We start from the raw sequence: 13,113 nt of genomic DNA, 5'->3' as shown, positions 1-13,113 counted from the left end.
TGATGGCTGTTTTGCATGCAAGCGCTGCATCGCTGGGAAGGAGCAGGGGAATTTTGATAGGCACTTCCGTTGTATGATGAATCCTGGTCAATGGTCACGTTGTGTGGGGTGCTCATTGTGGGTCTCCTGGTAGCTGTAGGAAGAAAAAGGTCTCTTGCGTGATGTTCACCGATGGTCTTTCTTTTCCTATATGCAAGGCTTCCAAGAGGCGCAGTCGGCGATGGTCTGATGCTTGATCTATAATGTCGATGTTCGGGATAATGTTTTGTCGTTTAATTCTCTGGTTGTGGGCAGTTTTTGCATGATTGAAGATTGCTCCCTCTTGGGCATGGCAGGACACTCTCTTCGAAAAACGCATCGTTGTTATTCCGATGTAACTGCTGAGGCATCCTCGGATGGGGCATAGTAATGGTAAACTACGTTGGTTTTCTTGAGAGGATCCTGCTGAGGGGCGACTGGATTGTTCTTCATCATCAAACTTCTTGTTTTTAGGTTCATGTAATAAATTACTAAGTTGACCTTCTTCTCAGGGTTGGTGGTGTTCACGTTCTCTTCTATGATTTTTCGGAGGGTGCGCACATCATCTTTGTACTTCTTATGGAAGAATCCTCTATAGAAGAGATCTGTGTGCTCAGGGACGTCGGGGCGTGGCTCCTGCTGGTACCAGTTCTCAACAGTCCTGAGGATAGATTCTCCTATTTCTTTATTACGGTGTCCATTTTCAACAAGGACCTGGGCAACACGCTCGAGTTCATCGTGGGTGTCATTCCAGGAGGAGCAGTGCGAGAGGGTCCTCCTGACGTAGGTACTGATAGCATAGCGCTTATACCTCTCGGGGCACTCACTCTCTCCGTTTAGTGTAGACCTTGGTGGAGAAATGGGCCTCGTTTTCTTCAACCAGGACGTCGAGAAAAGGGAGGCGGCGGTCTTTGCTGTACTCGATCGTAACGGTGAGACTGCTGTGCCGATGGAAGGCACGCCTCAGGTCCTCTATTTCTTCCCGCGAATCAGCAACGACGAAGGTATCGTCGATGTACCTCGCATACATTCTGGGTTGGCTGCTATTTTTGAAGACCCTTTGTTCGACGGTTCCCATGTGAAAGTTAGTAAAGAGAACACCTAGAGGGGATCCCATTGCAACACCGTCAATCTGTGTGAACATATGTCCACGGTGGTTGGAAAAGGGAGCCTTCTTTGTGCAGATTTCCAGCAGGCAATGGAGGGCGTGTTCAGGGATGTTCAGGGCAGGCATGGTGGGGTCCCTATACACTCAGTCTAGGATCATCTGAATGGTTTCTTCAACAGGAACTCTTCTGACAATTTCAGGCTGAATCTGTCCAGAACATACTGGGTCAGGATGGCGTTTAGCCTTCTGGCCAGCTGGTATGTAGGGGCAGGAATCTGGCTGATGATGGGGCATAGGGGGTTACCTGGCTTGTCATTTTTACATTCCCATAAATGTACCCAAGGTCGTAATCACCAATGATCGGAGGCAGGTGGCAGACATTAGAGGCAGCGTTGACTGTCTCAATGATCCTGTTAGCCTCCCTTTTGATTTCGTTGACGGGGTTCCTAGTAATCCTCAGGAACTTTGTAGAGTCAGCCAGGATGTCATCCAACTTCTGACGGTACTTGTCGGTGCTGATGAGGACAAAAGCAGCGGTCTTGTCGGCTCTCCGGACGGTGATCTCTCTCTCTCTCTCCCTAAGCTGTTTAGCTGCATCCCTCAGGCATCGATCAATGATACTACTCTTGTAGTCTCCTTGATCGGTGAGGGCCTCCGCCAGCAGCAGGGGTTGAAGAGCATCGGTCATGTGGAATCCCCAAGGTCCTCATGCCTATCTATCAAATCTAGAAGGTGTTCTGTTTCCAGGAGTTTGTCCAGGGGCCTCGGTCGTGAGATGTAATGGCAGTTGAGACCCAACCTCAATAATTCGTCTTCCTCAGGGGTCAGGGTGTACTCGGTCAGGTTAATGTAGTTTTCTTTTTCTTGTGGAAGGTGTAGTTTGCTAATTCTTGTTTGTTATTCAATTTCTCTTTGTACTGAATTATTATAAGTCACTCTGCATGAACCTCCAAATTAGTTGATATTAATAATTACTACACTGTATCGTGTATGTACAGAGTATACTTTATAGTGTAGGGTAGGCTACCATATATGTATACATGGTACTGAATACCCTATTGTAGAATCCTCCTGCATGATCTTTGTGAATCCTGTCCATCAAGCTTCTCCTCCCTAAATATGCTGTCCATTTGCAAATCTTTCCTTTTGTAACTAACCAGGTTCCTTTATGAGGTTAGCTTATCCCCTGCTAATCTTCCCTCAGTTACTGTACAGTACTTTTTGTATTTGACAAAATAAATGAAAGAAAATAGTTTAAGAATGCAACAAAACAATATTGAATTTGTCAGGTCTTAATCAGCTTTGTGAAGGGGAAGGAGGGAATCCATCCTTCCCTAACCTCTCTTCATGTCATGTTATACACAACTTTCCTTTACAGAAGGCTACATATTGTATTATTAATAGACTACTCCTCTGGCTATTGTTACAGCTTCCATCATGTTTGCAAATTTTTACATGCTCAAAACAGAGTAACGATCAGCCATGTGGGTGAGAACTAGTGTTCATCAGCAGAAGGCACAGATCAAGTCTCTGGCTCTGCTAAGAAGTTTAACTTCTTAGTAAGAATCTGTGCCTAAGTGTCTTCCTTCTAGCTGCAATGATTTAATTCAATTTTCCAGTGTACATTTGCTGAGTAGGTATCATTTGATATAAACAATTACATGTAAATTGCCTTTTCCAGAACCGTATGCAAGAGTCTCTGAAGTTGTTTGACTCCATCTGCAACAACAAGTGGTTTGGAGACACATCTATAATTCTCTTCTTGAACAAAAAAGATTTGTTTGAGGAGAAAATTAAAAGGTCACCCTTGACTATATGTTTCTCTGAGTATACAGGTAAGTGTATGTGATTGCTAAGGAAAATCAAATTATTTATTGTCAATATTTCCCAGTATTTGAGCACTGTTATTTGCAACAGTTCCATGATAGTTTTATTAGTAGCACAGTATCACTGAAAAATATGAATATTTGCAAGTCCTCATTAAGTAAGTGGCAGCATCTTTGGGAAGGTGAATGAAGTTTTAAGTTTTAATCAAGTAATCCCTCGTTTATACACTTTTGCATTATCCATACATTGACAATATCCATAAGGTCCACAGCACCCTAACAAATGCATAGAATATACAGTATATACAATAAATAAAAATTAGTAAAAAAAACCTTCTGTATGGTTGGCAACGCACACTTAGAAAGGGGTATTGTGGGCTTGGTAGGCTTGGATGAGCATTTCAGGAGGGAAAGCTGAGCGAGGAGGGGTGGGAGGGCTTTCATCTTGTTGGGAGTCCTCATGACTGTTATCAACTTAATTTAATTATTGACTCTGAATGGTTGAATATTGTGGGGGTCGGCCAGGGTAAGCACTTACAAGAGGGAGGATACGTATGCATAATGTCGAGGTAAATTACAACATGCTTTTGCTGTGCATTTGCTAGCCTTTTTCTTTCTCTCTCGGGGTTGATCTTTATTGTTATTTATATGGTATGGCATATGAAAATATACAAATCCTTATGTATCCAAAACACATCATAATCTGCTGCACCTGGGGCAATCATATATCTCTGGTTGAACCTTAGGTAAACAGGTAATGTAAATGTTTACTGATAAACACAATTATATAATTCATAGTTTATCATGGGGTCCAACTTATAATAAAATATGCACAATGCAAGATAGAGGTAGAGGTAGTAAAAGAAGTGAAATTACATGCAATTACAACTGAACTGAACTTTCACAATGTAAATTTAATCACATAGTACAGTACTTTAAGGTACTGCCTGTCCATACAACACAAACAAAAGACAAGGTACTGTATGTCCAAACAAGTCCAAGAGACAATGAAGTTATATTTAAACTTGGTTTGTTTTCTGTTCACTCAACTGTAATTCTCTCTCTCTCTCTCTCTCTCTCTCTCTCTCTCTCTCTCTCTCTCTCTCTCTCTTAAAAGATAATGACAGAGTTTTGCCTACCCTCCCCCTCCTCTCTAAAGCTTACAAACACTCATGGGTTGATTTTCATACCTTAGAGAACTTGCTGTGTGTCACCTTGTTTCTATAAATTGCTCATATTCAAAGTACAAACTTGATACACAGTACACTTGAAAATTGATACCTCTTAATGTTTTGTAATTAATATAATTGTGCTATTCAGTAAGTACAGTGCATTACATGTTTACCAAACGTTTCAAACAATGATATATGATAGCCTGTGCTCTCATAGCTTAAGACGTGTTTAAGATAACACTAATACAGTACACCTTTAATATGGCCTATACACAAACAGATTTTATTAAAATGTTTATTAAGAGTTCTAAAGTGTAGGTATCAAAACGCAGTAAAAAATGTTAACTATTTGTTCAGTATAATATCAGCATGTGTATACAAATGTGTATGTGCATACATACATACATACATCACACTGCTGTGTGTTTGCTTGCCTTTCTCTTCTCTCTCTGGGTTATTCTTTTAAAACAAGAATTTTCAAGTCCAGCCCACATAAGTAGTTTGGTTTTGTTTTGTCCATACTACTGTGCAGTGACAAAACAAAACAAAAAGTTATGAAATTGTCATTTTACAACTATAGAATGTTTTTTTTAACCATATCTGGGAATTCCAAACATCATAAACGAAGGATTACTGTATACATTAATGCAATTAATGACTATATCTGTTAAAAGTTTCAGTTGTAGAACTGCACTCATACATAAAAAATAATGTCTGAATTCTCACTATTAACACTTGAATTTTTAGGGTCTATGGAGTACAACGAGGCTTCAGCATACATCCAAGCCCAATTTGAAGCAAAGAATAAGTCTACAAATAAGGAAATCTACTGCCATATGACTTGTGCCACTGATACCACCAACATTCAGTTTGTGTTTGATGCTGTAACTGATGTCATCATTGCCACTAATCTCCGTGGATGTGGTCTATATTGATGTGTTTCAGAACTGAAACACTTGGGCTTTAATACTAGTAGTTACTTGTTAACATGTTTCATAACTTGGTCAGTCCTCACAAGCCCAAGTTTAGGAGGATAAAGACCAAAAGTTTTTGTAACTGTTATAAATGAGATTATTGGTGAAACTGGGTAAGGTAATGGTTTTGTTTATCATTAACATCCCGCCTCAACCCCCAGGAGATAAAAGTGAGAAAGAATTCTTGCATTTTCAGCATATGTATATGTAATGCTAGGAAAACACGTTTTGGTCTTTCAAAGGCAACCAGCCACTATTGGCATGTTTGTTAACTTAGTGACCTACAACTGCAGTTATGAATTGTGTGTTCAACTTCCTTTTTATTTACAGTTAAATTACTGTATGTTGTCATTCTTTTCCATTTACTTAAAGTACTGTAATTGTGCAAAAACCAAAATATGCTGAAAATGCAAAAATATCAAAAGAACTTACATTGATTTATATAATTTTATTTTTAAAAGCATTTCTAAGTCTTATGCAAACCAGTTACAATTCCCCATTTATAAATCAGAAAACAACAGATACTTTAAAAGTCTCACTAACTATTACTCAAGTGATGTACTGATAAAAACTCAATTAAAATATTTTGGCAAAAGCAGTTATCATTGTTTTAGTCATATTGCTTCTCTGTGATAGAATGTGACTACAGTTTTTGTGATTAGAGAAAATATAATATATAGTTGTATTAAAAACTAATGAAGGCTCATTCAATTGGATTTATAAGTACACAAAATGTCTGTACTGAAATATATATTTGCGACATCCACAGGTAATATAATGAAAAGAAAAAAATAAGAATGTAGTTTTATAGCTGTTGATACTCAGATATGAAAATAACCATAGAATGTTGAAATATATTTAATGAAAAGTACTGTACTTGAGAAACAATGGAAATTCTCTATCCAGCTGCATGTGCTACATATACATGCTTTGATATACTCTTTTTATGTTTGGAACTTAAGTTAAACTTGAACTGTTAATACAGATTAACTAAAATTATGTAACAATGAAGACCAGTAGTCAAAAGATTTTTGATAAATGAGAAACTTTTGTGAATTGCAGTACTTTCCATGTTTTGTGGAGAGTCCTCAACTTTGCACTTTTTAAATTCTCTTCATCGCTTCATACTGCTAACAGCCACTTTGATGCTTGTGCCCTATTTTAAGTCATAGTGCCCTACTTATAGTCAGGCGGTAACCAGGATTGATGCAATTCAAAGGTAATTCTGATTTCACAGAAAATGTTTCTTTCATGAGTATACTGTACACATGGACAGCTAATGCACAGGACAGTGTTTAGAGTGATATCTGACTGCTAGTAATGTTAATTAAAAATATTATTTATGGATATCAGTAACCTATGTACAATATAGAAAGCTGGTAACCTACCTATAGTAGACATTTAATAACAATTATTCTAGTCACATCCAAAACTGGGACCAGTAAATGTGTATTGTAAATACCGAAGTCCATACTATTTTCATCCTAAGTGATGTGATGTTGATGCTCCGAAAACAGTATGGTATACTACCATAGTGTGACATATAAACGAGAAGCTTAATTTTGAAAATTTTATTGCCTGCAAAATTTATTCTTTTGGTTTGTTTAACTTGAAAAAATATCAGTGCAAAATAATATAGAATTACCAGTGCTTATCCAGAGTATACTATACTAAACTCACAAAATACTAATCAGTAAATATTGCTTAAAAATACAGCATTCCTGTAGTTATTAACACATTTTCAGTATTTCAGAAAAATCAGTATCAGTAAAGTATTTACTTGAGTTTATGCACCTTGATTTTGGAAACAAAAATGAAAAAAAAATATTGCAATCTTTCATACAGTACACCTACTGCGAAGGTTTAGACTAGCATAAAAAACTACATTTTGTTTAATTCATGCTGAGGTAATATGCAGTTACCATCTTTTAGCACTTGTGTGCATATACTGTATAAGCTTTTTCAAACTGTCCCTGAGCACAACTAGGAAATAAAAGGATGAAGAAAATATTTTATGATGGGAAATTTTGTGCTTCCTTACTAAGAATAGTAAACAAATCCTTGGTAACAAATCAAAATTACATTAATTTTACTGGTATTTGTTACAGATTCTTATCTAAAAGTAGCAGTAAAAAAAAGTAGTGAAAATTTAGTTACCATATAATCACTTTTAACTAGTTTAGGTTGTGTAATCCTTAATTAAACTTGAAGATTTGTCCCTATTTAACATATTTAGTACCTGTAATGTATTTATTTTTAGATAACAGACAGGAATATAAAATTTCCTAAGCTATGAAACTTTATTATCAGAAATATCACATGTACAAATATATTGTACCAAATACCCTTCATACAATATCTTACACATCTATATTATAAAATAATCTGTTCAGTCCCATCACATATATAATGTACTGTATTTAGAAAGCAAAAACTGTAGCTTGATCTTAAGAGAATTCAAGTACTGTACGAATAATTTGTGCTAACTTAACATTCCATGCTCTTGAACAGTACCCAATTTAGAATGATTTTGGTACTAGAAGGAAAATGAAAAGGATTTCCAAAATGCAAAGTCATCAGTACAGAATCTGCTTCATTTTTTGTGCAGTGTGCATAGTAATGACTTTGCTCAGTTATGATGAAATCTTACAAGGCTGGATATGCAAATTATGCACCACAAACCTTATGTTTGGCTCCTATAGTTACAATTTAGAGGTAATTTCTAATCTAAACTCATTGTCTGTATAAGTAGCATGCCAAAATACTTAATTATTCAAAGAAGTATAACCGGAGAGTGATTGACAAGCAAAGTTGGAAAATCCCTTACTATCATTTACATAGTCATGGTAGAGAAGGTTCCATCATTTTTGTGTAGATTTAGGCTTGAAAAGTCCTCATATTTAATATTAATGTTAAATAACCCATCCTCTCATTGTGCTGTAAGTTACCGCTCAGTTTTGTACAGTGTTCTGCTCAGGTAGGCTGTTATGCACTCAAGCTATGTAAAGCTCCACACGCAACTAATTGTTTGAGCAATTGGAGTAAAAACTTGTAAAGGTATCTGTAAGTTCCCTGGGATGTTGACATCCTGATGGTGAGCATCACAATAAATCATTTGTGTTGGCAAAACTCTGTATTAGACTGGACATGGGTGAAATGAATGTCTTTTATTTCATAAAAATGGATTTTTATTTTCCTTTAAATTAGCTTTCCATGTAATTCATAAACATTTAAAAAAAAAACAAATATACTAATTTTCCTGGAATATTTTTTATATATCTTATACTTTTCATACTGACATTAAGTTTTCTTTCATTAGCATTAGAGAGAAGGGTCAAATGCTGCTCAATTCAGTGTAAAAATACAAATACATGTAGTTCTAAAGTACTGTTTCTGATACACACACTAGTCATCAAATGAATACAAAGCCTGAGAGCTCCACATCTTTAAGGTTACAGAACTATGTACATATGACATGCTATGTATATGTATTACTGTATAAAAGTAACATTGAACTGAAGCTGCAACTATGACTTAACCAGTTCCCTACTGATGATGTTATTGTGTAAAAGTGAGTAAAAAGCTTACTGCAACTCTTAATAAAAATCCAGTTCAATTTATGTTTACATGGGAAACTCCATCAAGAGAAAGTGAGATCCTTGACTGGGTGGCTTTGAGGATGGTAGCTGAGAGCCATGTCCCAGTGCTTTGATGATGATAGACATCAAGGCCCTGGAAGTCTTGCACCTCAGCTGCTAGCCTTTAGATTTTATCAGGCCATTTCCTTCTCTTAGCAATTTTTTTTCCTTCTATCCTTACAATGAAGATTAAAATGATCTGGACTTAGGAAAATTCTGCTCCTGAGACTCCGATGGAAGGTGGAGTTGGATAGCATGTCTCTCACCTATAAAACGGGTACGTGTCAAACCTTGCCCTCACCACTGACTCCAGTCTTAATGGGCTGATGACCTTTAAGATACTGATTTTAAGGTTAAGATTCAGGTGGGTCTCCCAGGACAGCTTTTTTCAAAGATAGCAATATTGCTCCTCCCCTTGTAGGGCAACCCTGGATGGAGAGAACCCTTCTTTCTGTATTATGTGTGCTAATCCAACACTTCACCTCTAGCGTGCCCTTGATTTTCCTTTTAAATTTTTTCCAGTCAAGAAAAGAATATAGTAAAAATCTCCCAAGAAAAACTAAATTTAGAAAAGATTCAACCTTGACCCATTTTTCTCTTTTTGGGAATGAGAATTGATCAAGTTCTTCATAATAGAGTATAAACAACAAATATCAGCACTAAGACTTAAAAACTATCTGTTAAATAGACATTCAACAGCCGAGATGACTTTCATACAAATTGAAACTAAAACATGATTGGTCAAAGCAAGGACCAAAACTCACTCAGAATTTACTTGCAATACAATTTATAAATAGCTCAATAGTTAAAGTAACAAAAACATGACAATGAATAGTGTACAGGGAACAGTCACATTACCCAATAACAAGCATGAACCACCTGACAAAAATATCTTAATAGACTCTCTTAAAAAAACATAAAATAATGTGCAAAACTGTGAAATCTACAATATGCCAAGTACGAAAAATAAAGAAACCTTTTCAAAAATAGGAAAAATACAATTTGAACAAGATCTTCCACTGAAAATTATATTTCAGTCAAAAGAGAGAAAAGACAGTAAACATAGACACATTGAAAAATACTACAGCAGCTCCAGATGTGCATCTGTGAATCAAATGATCATACAACAAAGTGGAAATGCAGTCAACAAGCTTGAATAAACTACAGTCAGAATCACCATGCAGTACCTAGTGTGCATATACAGTAATATATGCAATACAAAATTACACTGCAAGATAGAGATGAAATGTCCATAAGAATTGATCTGATTTGATTTATGACTGCTAAAACTTGCATCACAACATGTAGGTTATTGACGCCATAATAAAATTTAATAGGTAACTAAAAAAAAAAAAAATTTAAAGGGGTTTCTTACAGGAAATGTCTAAAAATATATGCCACTTCATGAAATAGGAACAAGAGGTAACAAATTCTGTGGACAATTGCCAGAATGTTTGTTCAGAAAGGCTGAATGTTTAGGTCAATCATATAACCACGTTCTGGTTCGAGTTCAAACCTCAAGATAATGCTGAATACCATAGCTGCTTAAACTTGCAAGGCCCTTCAAGCTGAACATGTTGGTTTGATAAGACAAAGCGCTCATATATCGAAAGAATGCTTAATACCAGTGTCTTTTGAACTTTAAATCTGGAGAGTTGAACACAGATGTGAACAATATCATTGCTAATTCGCATTCCACATAAGGGCCCATTAAAAGCGACAAAAAATCAACCACAAGACTTCGTTCTAAAGACATAATTTGCCGCGGCTGATTGCTAGTGTCGTCTTTTTTTTTTTTTTTATCTCGCGCATTTTGTCATCCTTAATCATTACAGCTGGGAAAGTGTTATGCCATAGAGGGAATGCGGTTTCCTATATTTGTCTTTTTATTTTCTTCCGCTTCTTTAGCGTCGAAAGAATGGGGAGTTGTGGCTCCTAAGGTTAAAAGTACAAGTTACGACAAGCAGCAGAAAATTTAGTACATTCCGAAAAAGTTATATATCACATCTTCGGTGGGTGCAAATTTCTTCGGTATATTTTGTCCAGATCTACTTTTCCATTTTAACTAAATAAAACATTTCAGTACGAACATTTCAAACCTACCATACGAGAGTTATGAATATCAGATCAGTGGTCTACTCAAGCCACTAAAAAACCAATTCCATATTAACAACGGAAATAAGCAACCAAGATCTTGAACGCCTGTCGCAAGTGCGAAAGATGCAATTATCGAAATTTTAATCTTTCAAGGTCTACACCAATGCAACCGTGTATTGTTTTGCAGCGGTACTTCAAGTATTTTCTTTAGAAATGATCTCGGTTTTATAACAAGATGGCCTGAACAAGGCTGTGGGACATAATGCCGTATCAGCCATGAAAATGTATGCAGTAAAATTTGTGCATTTTCATGCATATGAAAAATCACATGCGTGGAGGAATGCGCGTGAAGAAAAAAAATAAAAGGTTAATTCTTAATTATACTATTTTATTAGAACCAACAATTGACCTCCGGGTGAAAGAGGCCATGACTTGGGTCACGTCTTTCTCTTCCGCAAGTTAAAGTGTAATTACACTTGAAATTTATGAAGATTTTTTCCTATGTAATCGCGTCGCTGAACTAGAAATCTGTGGAGATTTTTCAAATATACTCATTTACGCACTTTGTTGCATCATCTATTTACTGTGTCATAAATCTTTCGTTTTTTTTTTTTATTTTTCAATGTAGGATACAAGCTGATGCTGCATTTATGAAAGACGCAAAAAACTAACACATGAACTCTACGGTCTGGTACCTCCAATGCTGACACGCAAGATGACTCTCTAGACCGATTCTCAAACTCTACTGTATTGACAACTTTTTTCTTACGCTATATATCGGTAAATAAAATTACATACTAGTCAGAGAGAGAGAGAGAGAGAGAGAGAGAGAGAGAGAGAGAGAGAGAGAGAGAGAGAGAGAGAGAGAGAGAGAGAGAGAGAGAGCCGTCACAATAATGAATGCCTATAAAATTGTTTCAACATAAATCCTGTGAAATATTCCAGACGATGTAACAAAGAAATTTTCTAAACATTTTTAGGATATCACAAACCTTTTTGAGGACATCACCATAAGAAGACAGCACTAAGAAAAAGAAAGCTAACCTCAAGAATCTGGTGCCCTGCTAAGGCTGTAAAGCATTCATTTGAAGACTTGAAATCAATGTTTAAATCAGTGCTTTTTTTTTTTTTTGACCTATCACAATTCTTCTAAAATGTATGCAACTGATTATGGGTTGAATACAGATTTTAAAAATGTTCTCATTTTCGATTCCCTTCTATATCTAAAAAAAATTCTATTAATACTCTCGTTAATAAATCACCCCTATGACAAAGTAGTGGCTCTTTTGAAATATAAACTGTTATATTTTCGTTTAGTCCTTCGTGGACACTTTACTTCTGATTTTCATAAACAATCTCCTACTTCAGACTTTATGAACATTGTGTCAAAAGGAACTAGGAAGAGTGGAAAGTGGCATTTGTGATTCAGATTCAGTTCGTTGTGCTGAAGTTGAAACTTCTCTGAGATTTTGAATTTAGCAAGTTAACCAGTGACGCTTAAAAACGCATAAAAACTTCTTTAGCTTGACGCAGGCACACGAGGCATGTCAGATTGAATATATTCTGTAAACTATTAATCAAACAAGACAAGCGTACAATTTTACTATAAAGGTATCATGAGAGAGAGAGAGAGAGAGAGAGAGAGAGAGAGAGAGAGAGAGAGAGAGAGAGAGAGAGAGAGAGAGAGAGAGAGTATATTCTCAACATACACTGGTATAGTATAAATTCTCATACCCAGCTTTGACGGAGAGAAATTAACGTTGATATGCACAACCTATTCAGGGAACTTGAAGGAAATGGGAGAATGGACAGCAATTATTGGCAGCTAAAAACATTTGCGAAAGAGGGTGTCAGTAAGCGTTGTACAATAATTGACGTTAGAGAATGCAGAAGCCACAAACGACCCGGTCTTGACCCGAGATGACGGAAGATTTGTAACGGGCGATCAATGTTTTTATTCAGTTTCCTTGCTGAAGACTTTGGATATTGATACTACACGATTCATTACGCTGTCTTGATTATACATAATTACTCCAGCAAAAATTATGCCCGAATTAGGAAGGGTGGGTAGATATCTGGCGGTGTGGAAATCATAAATTAACATACTGTCTAATATTTCAAGGACGGGTGTGACTACAGAGTAGATAACAAATTCTCTCTCTCTTAGCAAAAGGATCATAACAAAATTATATCTTTATGTATCAAGGCATTATTTAGGAAAAGCCAATATATTTGCAACCTTGTTAGGCATTATTTCTATATTTTATAAGGGAATACTGT

At 36.2% G+C, this 13,113-nt stretch overlaps 2 protein-coding genes across 9 annotated transcripts in view; one reads left to right on the top strand and one right to left on the bottom strand.

Moving 5' to 3' along the window:
• Galphao (G protein alpha o subunit) overlaps positions 1–8,279 on the top strand; it is a 421,275-nt gene extending 412,996 nt beyond the window's left edge. For all 5 annotated transcript variants that reach the window (XM_067087655.1, XM_067087658.1, XM_067087657.1 and 2 more), the window contains 2 exons: positions 2,808–2,961; positions 4,872–8,279. In XM_067087655.1, the coding sequence (XP_066943756.1) occupies positions 2,808–2,961; positions 4,872–5,059 (342 nt within the window). In that variant the 3' untranslated portion in view covers positions 5,060–8,279. The remainder of the gene's footprint in view (positions 1–2,807; positions 2,962–4,871) is intronic.
• LOC136829302 (uncharacterized) overlaps positions 1–13,113 on the bottom strand; it is a 516,924-nt gene that overhangs the window by 31,378 nt on the left and 472,433 nt on the right. The gene's annotated exons all lie outside the window — the stretch shown is intronic.

Source organism: Macrobrachium rosenbergii, chromosome 44 (assembly GCF_040412425.1).
Source record: "Macrobrachium rosenbergii isolate ZJJX-2024 chromosome 44, ASM4041242v1, whole genome shotgun sequence".
NCBI classification, from domain to species: Eukaryota; Metazoa; Arthropoda; class Malacostraca; order Decapoda; family Palaemonidae; genus Macrobrachium; species Macrobrachium rosenbergii.
The sequence above is the reverse complement of the archived record's forward strand: the minus strand, read 5'-3'. Positions and strand labels throughout refer to the sequence as shown.